Source organism: Ochotona princeps, chromosome 33 (assembly GCF_030435755.1).
Source record: "Ochotona princeps isolate mOchPri1 chromosome 33, mOchPri1.hap1, whole genome shotgun sequence".
In the NCBI taxonomy this organism is placed as follows: Eukaryota; Metazoa; Chordata; class Mammalia; order Lagomorpha; family Ochotonidae; genus Ochotona; species Ochotona princeps.
In genome coordinates, this window is record NC_080864.1 from 6,417,709 (window position 1) to 6,429,915 (window position 12,207).

The 12,207-nt window shown below is 56.1% G+C and overlaps 1 protein-coding gene across 2 annotated transcripts in view; it reads left to right on the top strand.

Moving 5' to 3' along the window:
- INSR (insulin receptor) overlaps positions 1-12,207 on the top strand; it is a 71,023-nt gene that overhangs the window by 39,523 nt on the left and 19,293 nt on the right. For both annotated transcript variants that reach the window (XM_004595727.2, XM_058657773.1), the window contains exons 3-8: positions 1,856-2,177; positions 7,362-7,510; positions 9,927-10,071; positions 10,510-10,724; positions 11,057-11,183; positions 11,861-12,111. In XM_004595727.2, coding sequence (XP_004595784.2) covers positions 1,856-2,177; positions 7,362-7,510; positions 9,927-10,071; positions 10,510-10,724; positions 11,057-11,183; positions 11,861-12,111 — 1,209 coding nt within the window. The remainder of the gene's footprint in view (positions 1-1,855; positions 2,178-7,361; positions 7,511-9,926; positions 10,072-10,509; positions 10,725-11,056; positions 11,184-11,860; positions 12,112-12,207) is intronic.

The window sequence follows — 12,207 nt, forward strand, 5'->3', positions numbered from 1 at the left end:
TGAACGCCTGCGATTCAGCTCATTGTAGGCAGCGAATGTTTCGGGTTTGGGCTAGGGGGTGTGTGTGTGTGGTGGGGGGCTGTCATTTGGCTGGACATGTGCAGGCGCCTCGCCTTGTCTAACAGCCCGGTAGGACAGTGGCCTGCCCAGCAGCGGCTGGCTTCACTGATGGACGATGCTGCTGGGCCAAGGTCACGGCTAAAAGGCAGAGAACTCAAGTCAGGTCTCCAAGGTGGTGGTGAGCGTAGGGAAAGAGACCCAAGGTCCTTGAACCACCTCCTGCAACGCCCACTCCCCCTCCTGCACTCCTTCCAGGGAACCTAGCACTAGAAGCAGAGGCGGGACTCGAACCCGGGCACTGCAGTACGGGCTGTGGGTGTATCTGCCAGTGGGGCCGAGCCTCCACTCAGCAAGCCCATGGCTTCTGTTCATGACCAAAGCTACACTCTTCCCACCGGAAGTGTCAGATTGGGCACATTCAAGGTCTATTATTATTATTTGTAAGAGTTATATATTAGCGTAGTGAGCTAAACCTTCGCCTACAGCGCCAGCATCCCATATGGACGCCGGTTCTAATCCCGGCAGCTCTACTTCCCATCCAGCTCCCTGCCTGTGGCCTGGGAAAGCAGTCGAGGACGGCCCAATGCATTGGGACACTGCACCCGCGTGGGAGACCCGGAAGAGGTTCCAGGTTCCCGGCTCCGGATCGGCGTGCACCGGCCCGTTGCGGTTCACTTGAGGAGTGAATCATCGGACGGAAGATCTTCCTCTCTGTCTCTCCTCTCTGTATATCTGACTTTGAAATAAAATGAATAAAATCTTTAAAAAAAAAAAGTGAATATGACAGAGACAATCTTCCATCCCATGGCTCCCTTCTAAAATAGTGACAACGGTGGGAGCTGAGCCAGTCTGAAGCCAGGAGCCAGGAGCTGCTTCCGGGTCTCCTGTGTGGATGCAGGGTCCCCAAGGCTTTGGGCCATCCTCCGCTGCTTTCCCAGGCCACAGGCAGGGAGCTGGATGGGAAGACAAGCCACCGGGATTAGAACTGGTGCCCATATGGGATGCTGGTGCATTCAAGGCTAGGACTTTAGCCGCTATGCTATCATACCGGGCCCTCTGTATATTTTTAAAAGATTTACTTATTTATTTTTATTGGAAAGTCAGATATACAGAGAGAAGGAGAGACAGAGAGGAAGATCTTCTGTCTATTGATTCACTCCTCAAGTGCCTGTAGTGGCCAGAGCTGAGCTGATCTGAAACCAGGAGCTTCTTCCGGGTCTCCCATGTGGATGGAGGATCCCAAGGCTTTGACTGCTTTCCCAGGCCACCATCAGGGAGCTGGATGGGAAGCAGGGCTGCAGGGATTAGAACCGGTGCCCATATGGGATCCTGGTGCGTGCCAGGTGAGGACTTTTAGCTGCTAGGCCACGGCACCGGGCCCTGCTCTATATTTTTACTGATTGTTCCTGTTGGGGTCTGACACCTGCCATGATGTGTGTGTGTGTGGTGTGTGTGTGGTGTGTGTTTGTGTGTGTGGTGTGTGGTGTGTATTCTACCCTTGGGAATTGCCCTGCACTGAACAGCCCATCCTGCAGTGCCCGGGTTCGAGTCCTGCCTCTGCTTCTCTCGCGAGCTTCCCTCCACTTGGTTGGGAGCGTCGGGCCTTAACAGAAGCGCAGGTGCCGTGCGGCTGTGGCGAGCGCGGGTTCTGTCGAGCCTGGCTTGGTCACAGCGGCCCCCTTGCTCTCCCCGCACCCTACCTCACCCCATCCCACCCCCCCTCTGCTCCCCGGGGCGCTGGGCTGAAAGTGACTGAACAACTGTACTTTTCTGTGTGTGTCCCCCCCAAACGCAGTGTGCCCGACCGCCTGCAAGTCACACGGCTGTACTGCCGAGGGCCTCTGTTGTCACAGCGAGTGCCTGGGCAACTGCACCGAGCCCGACGACCCCACCAAGTGTACCGTGTGTCGCAACTTCTACCTGGAAGGCCGCTGCGTGGACACCTGCCCGCCACCCTACTACAACTTCCAGGACTGGCGTTGTGTAACCTTTAACTTCTGCCAGGAGTTGCACAACAGGTGCAGGAACTCGCGGAGGCAGGGCTGCCACCAGTACGTCATCCACAACAACAGGTGCCTCCCCGAGTGCCCCTCGGGCTACACCATGAACTCCAGCAAGTGAGTGTCCGGTCTGGGCCTGGGGGGTGCGGGGCGGGCGGAGGGCACGTGGGAGGGGTTTGGTCAGGGCTGAACCAGGCTGGCGCAGGGGCAGGGCTGCCTGTTGATAAGAACTGCAGCAAGTAAAGATTTTACAGAGAGAAAGAAAGATTTTCCATCCACTGATTCACTCCCAGGTGGCTGCAACGACTGGAGTTGAGCCAATCTGAAGCCAGGAGCCAGGAGCTGCTTCCGGGTCTCCCACACAGGTGCAGAGTGCCAAGGCTTTGGGCCGTCCTCCACCGCTTTCCCAGGCCACAAGCAGGGAGCTGGATGGGAAATGGAGCAGCCAGGATTAGAACCAGTGCCCATATGGGATCCTGGCACTTGTGAGGGGAGGATTAGCCAACTGAGCTATTGTGCCGAGACCGAGATAATTTTTGTTTCTTTTTAAAGAGATGTTTGATGTATTTGAACGGCAGAGTTGGAGAGGGAGGTGGTGAGAGGTTTTGCATGGCTGGTTCATCCCCGAATGGCTGCCCCAGGCAATGCTGAGCCGGAAGCATCTTCTGGGTCTCCTGCTTGGGTATCGGCTGTCCTCTGTTGCTTTCCCAGGTCCCAAGCCGAGAGCCGGATGGCAAATGGAGCAGCTGGGACTCGAACCTGTGCCCCTCTAGCCCACAATCTTGGCTTTCTATTATGTATCATTTTTTTTTTAAACCTCGTGCTTTTGACCTGGGCTTTGAGGCAGGGGTCAGCGGCGTTCTCTTCTTCTGTGAAGAGCATCGCGTGCCACCACCACCTGTCAGCCCGCCGTGCTTAGAACTCGTCCCTTGCATGCCATGGAGTAGCCCGGGGCCACTGGGTCCAGGAGGAAGGCCCCATCCTCCTTTTTTCCCTGGTCATGACTCATATTCTTCCGACCCGAGTTATTGCGGTGTCCCTAACCGAGTTGAACAAATCCATTTCCTGGTACAGACACGGCTGTCAGGTCCCGAGGCTTTGAGCTTCTCAGATTCCACCTCAGACTTGCCAGTGAGCCGAGCCAGCGTGTTTGGGAGGGAAACTATGGCCCCGGGGCTGGAGAGGGTGGGATGGGAAGCGATCTTGCTGTGATCCCCCAACCCGCACCCCTCGAGTGGCCGTCTGCTCCGGCTGCGTGGGCCCCTGGGAGAGGTGTGTGTTCAACCCATCAGGTGGCCTATTTTTGGCTCCCGGATGGGTCTCTCCAAGTGACCTTGACATGGTTCCGTAGCACCAGGAGGGCCGGGGAACACGACCCTGTTTCTTGCTGTTGCATTTTGAAACTGACCAAAGAATGGGGAATTAGCCGTGGCCCGGCGAGCTGTCTGTGGATCAAAACTTGGCGTCACAGGCATTGGCCTGTCGCTCTCCCTGGGGCGCCGGGCACAGGACCACCTCCCCTGGACGTCCCTGCTCTGAGCGCTGGACAGAAGGCCCGGACAGAAGTCAGAGAAGTTGGCTGTGCGTCCCTCCATGTCTGGGACCGTCCCCGGAGGAGGTGTGGGTGCCAGTCGGGTTGGGCCGCAGTAGTGTGTGACTCTATAGAATTATTTTAAAAAAATGTTTTTTTAAGATTTATTTTTATTGGAAAGTCAGGTTTACAGAGAGAAGGAGGGACAGAAAGATCTCCCATCCGCTGATTCACTCCCCAAGTGACCGCAACAGCCGGAGCTGAGCCTGTCCGAAGCCAGGAGCCAGGAGCTTTTTCCAGGTCTCCCACACAGGTGCAGGGTCCCAAGGCTTTGAAAGGGCCGTCCTCCACCGCTTTCTCAGGCCACAGGCTGGGCTGGATGGGATGCGGGGGGCCACTGGGATTAGAACTGGCGTCCATTTGGGATCCTGGTGCGTGCAAAGTGATGACTTCAGCCACTAGGCTACCGCGCCGGGCCCATGATTTTTTTTTTTTTGGTGATAAGTGTGTATAAAACTCCTTCTCCAAAGCATTTATGAAAAAATGAAATCAAGGGCCGCTCACAGCACTGAGCTTATTGTCGGGTTCTATTTTCATAAACTTTCTGAAGGACCCTCGCTCAGTCCCATCCTGATCGCCAGTGTGGTATTCCTACCACGCAGGACCAGGGCGGTGTGGCCCTCCGTGGTGGGGGCTTGATGGCAGCTCAGCCCTGAGTGGTTTCAGAGCACAGTTCTGGGAACCCCCGTCGGGCTCCTGAAAGCGCCGTGTCCGTGGCCACGCCAAAGCCCACAGTGAGGGCGGAGTGGTACCCTTTCTGAGAGAAGGGTGGCCACACTGGCAGGTGAATGTCAAGTTTGCCACGAGTGTCAGCCCCTGTTGGGAAGGTGGGTGGTGTTCTTACTTTCCCAAAAATCTTTGGCTTTTTTTGGGTCCGGTGCGATAGCGTAGCTGTTAAAGTTCTTGCCTTGAACGTGCCGGGATTTCATATGTGCACCGGTTCTAATCCCAGCGGCTCCACTTCCTATCCAGCTCCCTGCTTGTGGCCTGGGAAAGCAGCGGAGGACGGCCCAAAGCCGTGGGACCCTGCACCCGCGTGGGAGACCCGGAGGAGGCTCCTGGCTCCTGGCTTTGGATTAACTCAGCTCTAGCCATTGTGGTCACTTGGGGAGTGAATCATTGGACAGAAAGAAGATCTTGCGCTCCGTCTCTCCTCCTCTCTGCATATCTGACTTTCCAATAAAAATAAATAAACCTTTAAAAAATATCTATTTTTTACTGGAAAAGTGGACAGAGAGTATGATCTTCCGTCTGCTGGTTCACTCCCTAAGTGGCCGCAAAGGCCGGAGCTGAGCCGATTGGAAGCCAGGAACTTTCCAGTTCTCACTGCCCACAAGGTGTCTAACCTTGCCCGGTGCTCCACGGGGCCTTTCAGCTTCAGCTCACTTCCCATTGGCCGAAGCGAGGCTGCACGGCCACGCCCCCCGCGAAGCAGGTGCGGTGGGGGTCACCTGCAGGCCTTGTACGAGTGACGTGAGCTCCTGTGGTTTAATCCCCGGGCAGGTGTTTGTCACGCTCATGTGTACCCGCGGCTTTGCCCAGACTTGGCCAGGAGCCTGAGAGTAAATATTCTCACCTCCAAGAGCCATGGGGACACCATGGCAGCTGCTGCCCGCATCCCCTGCCCAGTGAGAACCGGCGTGGCTGAGACACGAACCAGTGGACATGGCCACGCTCCAGCAGTGTTGTTTGCAAAAACAGGTGTCCGGCCACCCTGGGCCCATGCATGGGTTGTGGCTTGGCAACTCCCGGCCTACAGCATCTCCTGTGGCCTACGTGTGGAACTCGGAAGCTTCTGGTCCATTTTCTGAGTGTAGCCCACCTGTGGTGACACCAGCCACAGCTGAGTCATTGGGTCACTGACCATCCTTGAGAGCCAGCATCTGCTAAGTCAAGGTTACGACTGCCCCGGGCTGGCTTTTGGGTTGTGCCAGGCTAATTGCTCTTCTGAGCAGTTGGACAGGTGTTGGAGACATTCATGGGATGTATGTTGGAGAGTTCCTGAAAGCTGTGAGTGTGATATTCATGATGATGAAATGCTGGGCTTGGGCCCGGCGCGGTGGCCTAGTGGCTAAAGTCCTCACCTTGAACGCGCCAGCATCCCATATGGGCGCAGGTTCTAATCCCGGCAGCTCCGCTTCCCATCCAGCTCCCTGCTTGTGGCCTGGGAAAGCAGTCGAGAATGGCCCAGAGCCTTGGGACCCTGCACCCATGCGGGAGACCCGGAAGAAGCTCCTGGCTTCGGATCGGCTCAGCTCTGGCTGTTGCGGCTCACTCGGGGAGTGAATCATCAGACGGAAGATCTTCCTCTCTGTCTCTCCTCTCTTCGTATATCTTACTTTATGCAAACAAATACATCTTAAAAAAAATGCTGTACTTACAATGATGGTTTTATTTTTAACTAGATTTATTGGTTTATTAGGAAGGCATGAAGTGGTGGAGAGAAACATCTTTCATTGGTTGGTTTACTCATGAGCTCTCGCAATAGAGAGGGCTGGAGCAGGTTGCAGCCCGGAGCCAGGAGCTCCATCCAGGTCTCCCTCCTGGGTAGCGGGGACCCAAGGATGTGGGTCATTCTCTGCAGGGAGCTGCAGTTGGAGGCAGAGGTAGGAATTGAGCCCAGGTTTCCTGCTGTGGGATGTGGGCCTCCCAGAAAGCATTTCAACTGATGCACCCAGCACCCTCCCCCCGCCATGGAGGATGCTTGAAGGGCATGAAGGTTCAGGTACCTGTTTTGCGCCCCCCGCCCCCCCCGCCCGTGGAGTCAGACAGCAGCACCCCCTCTTGGCTCATGCATGGGAGCACCTGCCAGGAGGCTCCCCACTGAGCTGGGCCTATCAGAGACTAATGATGTTGTCAGCATTGGTTGACTCACCCACGGCAGGACTAAACCCCATAGTCAGTTCCCCCTGTGCCCTGCTTCTGAACTTAGTCTGGGGCCAGGCTGACCTCTCTGCTCCCTTGGGGACCTGAAGCTCTCCAGGGACACTGCGAGGTTCCCCCACTGGGGCTGGAACTGTGACACTGCAATTTGAGCTTCCACCTGCTGTGCCAGTATCCCATAGGGGCTCAGGTTTGAGTCCTGGCTGCTCCACTTTCGAGCTGGCTCCCTGCTCATGTGCCTGGGAAAGTCACACAAGAGAACTCAGGTCCTTGGGCTTCTGCATGCACACAGAAAGCTCAGAGGAAGCTCCTGGCTCCTGGCTTCTGCCTGGCTCAGCCCTGGCTGCTTAGTCATTTTGGAAGTGGACCAGCAGGTGGAAGATCTCTCTCTCTCTGTTTGACTGCTTTTCAAATAAATAAGCGAATGTTCATAGTGGAGCAGCCAGCACACGAACCGGTGCCTGTATGGGATGCCGGTGTCCCGGTGGTGGCTTCAGCTGCTCCCTGACAAAAGCAGTGCTGCCGTGGAGGGAATTCCAAGGGTGTTGAGACCAGGTGGAACCCAGGAGTGTCACACTCCACACTGGGTACCCATGCCCAGGCCAGCCTCGCCTCCCCACCACTGCTGGGAGCAGGTGTCTGGCCTCAGACAACACCAGTGCCCAGGTCTTGTCTTGAGGGATCGAAGGGTAGTCCCTGGAATCCCATAGGGATCACCTAGAACCCCGCAGAGCACACCGCGTGCGGGGGAATGTATTTGCGCATGCGCGCGCACACACATACACACATACACACCCTGATCCTTCCCGTCTCTGCTTCGTCCTCAGCTTGTTGTGTACACCGTGCCTGGGTCCCTGTCCCAAGGTGTGCCACCTGCTGGAAGGCGAGAAGACCATCGACTCGGTGACATCCGCCCAGGAGCTCCGCGGCTGCACCATCATCAACGGCAGTCTGATTATCAACATCCGGGGTGGCAGTGAGTGCCCTGCAGCGGGGCGGGGGTGTGTGTGTGTGGGGGGGGGGGCGGGTTGGGGGTGGGATGGGGGAGTGGCCTCAGAGATGCTAGCCCTTGTTTTGGGGTGGGGGTGGGGTTTCGTTTTGGCTGTAAAAGGAACAGAGAGTGATGGTGGTTTGGCGCCGTGGGGGCTTTAAGTTCAAGATCGGGAGGCCCCTCATGTTTGGCTTTTGGCTGTGTACATACTGGGTGTGTGTGTGTGTGTGTGTGGAGAGAGAGAGAGAGAGAGAGAGCGAGCGAGCCAGGCATGACCCAGCAGCCCCCCACCAGCCTGCACTTCCTAAAGGTCCTATCCCCTACCTCCCAACCCCACCACACTGAGGACCATGTGGCCCAGTACCTGACCCCTCGGGGCTCGGTTCCCACCCCACCCAGAACCATGGCAGTCCGTCCTTAGCCCCCACGGGAGCTCATCTGTTTCCCACCGTTAACACAGCTTGCAGGGGCTCGGTTCCCGGGAATCCTCACATGTCCCAGCATCACTCTGGGGCTCCGGAGTCGTGCATGAGGCTTGCCACCAATACTTTCTTCTTGTTAGACGCTTCCAAGGCACAGCAGGGAGCGCACGTTTCCTCAAGCACTCTGTGCCTTTCAAATGTGTTTATGTGGCAAGCAGAAGAGAGGGCGGCAGAGGGAGAATCTTGGAGCTGTTGGTTCACTCTCCAAACGCCTGCCCTGGCTGGAGCGGGGCCAGGCTGCAGTCAGGAACTGGGAGCCCCATCCCAGTAGTGGGAACTCAGGCACTTGAGCCATACTCCCACCCCTGCTGCCTCCTGGGGTGCAAGTGTGCTAGCTGCCACATCAAATGCCCTCCCCATGGGAGGCTGCCTTTTGAGCTAGCGGAGAGCATGCCCATTGAGATGCAAGAACCCATGCGAAGTGGGACAAAAACAAGTTCTTCAGTGTTCTTGGACACCTGTGGAATCCCCCCACGGTGGTAAAACCCTTGACATGTGGCTCTTGGGGACCGTTGGTGAAGTCCTTGGGGACCAACGAGTCCATGCCTGGGGTGAGATCTTTGTCAGCAGGCATGGTGCGTCCCCCACGGTGGCAAAGCCCTTGACATGTGGCTCTTGGGGGACCCGCTGTGAGATCCGGTGTGGTCTCTGCGAGGAGGGGAAACTGAGCGAGTCGCTGGATCCTTGAATCCGGCAGGAGGGCGCAGTGCTCATGTGCAACACCCACAGTGCTCCTGCGAACTTTGCGTCACGTCTGGGTGCCTTTGGGTGCCTCCCACCGCGTTGGAACCCTGCACACAGCGTTCTGCGGCATTGTGTCGCAAAACCACGCCCAGCAGAAGGAAGCAGGGATGGGCTGGGTGGAGAGGGGGCACTCTCTCCTCCCAAGTGTTTCGTACCTGCGGTTGGCAGCATGGACATGTGGATTTAGAGCCTGGGACCACAGAGGGCTGGCCGCGGCTGGCTTTGCAGGCTGGACAATTGAGGCTGTAACTGCCCAGCGCTGCAATTATAGCATGAAACACAGCCCTGTGGACACGCGCCAGCCAGTGGTGGGCTTTGGCGCTGCTCCAGTGAAATGTTGCATTTGGTCACTGCCAAGCCTTGCCTAGAAACGAAAGCAGGTTGTTATTTTATTTATGAATTTTTTTCCTTGTTAAAGATTTATTTTTAATTTGTTTAAGATTTACTTATTGTTATTACAAAGTTATATATATAGAGAGGAGGAGAGACAGAGAGGAAGATCTTCCGTCTGATGATTCACTGCCCAAGTGACTGCAACGGCCCGTGCTGTGCCGAGCTGGAGCCAGGAGCCAGGAGCCAGGAACCTCAAACCTCCTCCAGGTCTCCCGCATGGGTGCAGGGTCCCAAGGCTCTGGGCCGTCCTCCATTGCTTCCCCAGGTCACAGGCAGGGAGCTGGATGGGAAGCAGGGCAGCCAGGATAAGAACCGGCGACCATATGGGATTCCGGCATGTTGAAGGCAAGGACTTTAGCCGCTAAGCCACACTGCCGGGCCCCTTGTTAGAGATTTATTTAGCTGAGTGATTTATTTATTTTAAAAGATGCCTTTGTTTCTTTGAAAGACAGACTGGCAGAAAAAGAGAAGGAGGAGATGAGAGAAGAGGTTAGGTTGGTATTGTGGAGTAGTTTCTGGGCTTTCGGGTGCGCGTGGAACATGCCAGACATACGTGTGGAGGCGTCACAATCCAGGCAGCAGGGTGTGCAGGTTCAAGGGCAGGAGCATGCTTGGCCCACGTCAGGCCACAGTGAGACTTTGGGTTGCCCATCAGACCTGCCTGCCTGCCTGCGGGGTGTGGACACAACTTGTCCAGGCTATTGGCCAGCTCGTCACCTTGGAGGATGTGGCAAGATGACGATATTCTGCTAGAAAGCCACGAAACGTCCTTCTCTCCGTAGACAACCTGGCGGCTGAGCTAGAAGCCAACCTGGGCCTCATTGAAGAGATTTCCGGATATCTCAAAATCCGCCGCTCCTACGCGTTGGTGTCGCTTTCTTTCTTCCGGAAATTACGTCTGATTCGCGGGGAGACCCTGGAAATCGGGTAAGTGCCCGTCAACTTTGAAAACAAACAAACAAACAAACAAAATCTCTCCCGGGGAACCTCCCATGCGCTCCTTCATGATGGTGATTCCTGCTTGCGTCTTCATGGTCTGATCTGGGTCACGTGACTACCGATAGCTGCAAGGGAGGCTGGGAGAGCGAATGCATAGGTTTTTTTTTGTTTGTTTGTTTTTTGTGTTTTGCGATCCGAAGTTGGTGTCTGGCCTCTGTTGCATAAAGTAGCTAAAATGGAAAGAAAAAAAAAAGGCTGGATACATGGTTTCCCAGCCATGGCAACTTGGCTCTTGCCACTCAACAGCTCTGTGTTGGGTACCAAGCTAGCTAGCGCTTGCAGGGGGGAGTGGGGAGCTGGGACTGTGGGGAGGCATGGCTTCGCCCCGGGGTGACCTGCTCCGTGTGTCTGTGTGTGTTTCCATAGCAACTACTCCTTCTATGCCCTGGACAACCAGAACTTGAGGCAGCTGTGGGACTGGGGCAAACACAACCTCACCATCTCCCGGGGCAAGCTTTTCTTCCATTACAACCCCAAGCTGTGCCTGTCGGAGATTCATAGGATGGAGGAAGTATCTGGCACCAAGGGGCGCCAGGACAAGAATGACATCGCCCTGAAAACCAATGGGGACCAGGCTTCCTGTGAGTCTAGTGGGGGTGCTCTCGGCCTTGCACGTATGGGGGTGCTCTGCTTCGGTCGGTGGCGGTCTGGCCAGTGGATCAGTTGGCTTGTGCGAGGAGCCTCGTTGCCCAATGGGACCTTGCTTCTGAGCATTCACTGAGCGAGGCAGGATGGTCCCATGGTCACACTGGGGGGCGAGAGGGGCAGGTGGGACCAGGCTCCTGGAGGGGACGGCGTGTGGAGGGTCCTTGCCACGGTCCCTGTGGGCAGCTTGGAGTGACAACGCTGCTTTGGTCTGAAATGGCTCGACACTGATGTTACCTCTGTGTGTGTGTGTGTCCAACCCTTGTAGGTGAAAACGAGTTACTTAAATTTTCTTCCATCCGGACAAGCTTTGACAAGATCTTGCTGAGGTGGGAGCCCTACTGGCCCCCCGACTTCCGAGACCTCCTGGGGTTCATGCTCTTTTACAAAGAGGCGTAAGTAGGATCACAGAAGAGGGAGAGCAGTGGGAAGCTGGAGCCCAGCCCCTGCCTCCCCCTACTTCTCCCTGGTGCTATAAACACTACAGGTTTCTTTGCAGGGTCTTGTCTCTCCACGCAGTAGCCTAGCAGCTAGAGTCCTCACCTAGCCCATCACGCAGCACACACTACGGAACATTCTAGCCCAGTGACACCTCCCACTGCAGAACATTCTAGCTCAACGGCACCTCGCACGACAGAACATTCTAGGTGCACGACACCTCTCTGCAGAACATTCTAGCCCAGCACACCTCACACGATAGAACCTTCTGGCTCAGGACGCAGCACACCACGCAGCATCGGTTGCTGTGTGTGTGTGTGTGTGTGTGTGTGTGGTTGCATGGCTACCAGCCGCTGGGTATCCACCCCATGCCCCTAACTCAAGGGTAGCTTGGAGTCGCAAGTCCAATGTCCACCGAATAAATACCACTTTCAGACCACCAATGAGCTCAGGGTATCCTTGGTGCCTCGTGGCCATCATCATTGTTGTTACTTTGTATCTGAGATGTCTGAGCTGGAGGTCCCTCTGTCCCTGGTTGGGTGGGTGAGAGACAGTCTTCTGGGATGTATCTCAAAAGTGAGGGTCCGCCTGGTGGTCGGTGAGCGCCCCCCCACCACGCTTCGTTCCCCCAAAGCCCCTACCAGAACGTGACGGAGTTCGACGGGCAGGACGCGTGTGGCTCCAACAGCTGGACCGTGGTGGACATAGAGCCACCCCTGAGATCCAACGACCCCAAGTCGCAGAGCCATCCTGGGTTTCTGATGCGCGGCCTCAAACCCTGGACCCAGTATGCCATCTTCGTGAAGACCCTTGTCACCTTCTCTGATGAGCGCCGGACCTACGGGGCTAAGAGTGACATCATCTACGTGCAAACGGACGCCACCAGTATGTGTTTGCCCTGGGGGACACGCGGTTCTGCGTGCGTGGGCGCGCGCAAATTGGCGCATTTGCACCTACACCTTCTTTCTCCCTTCTCTCCCC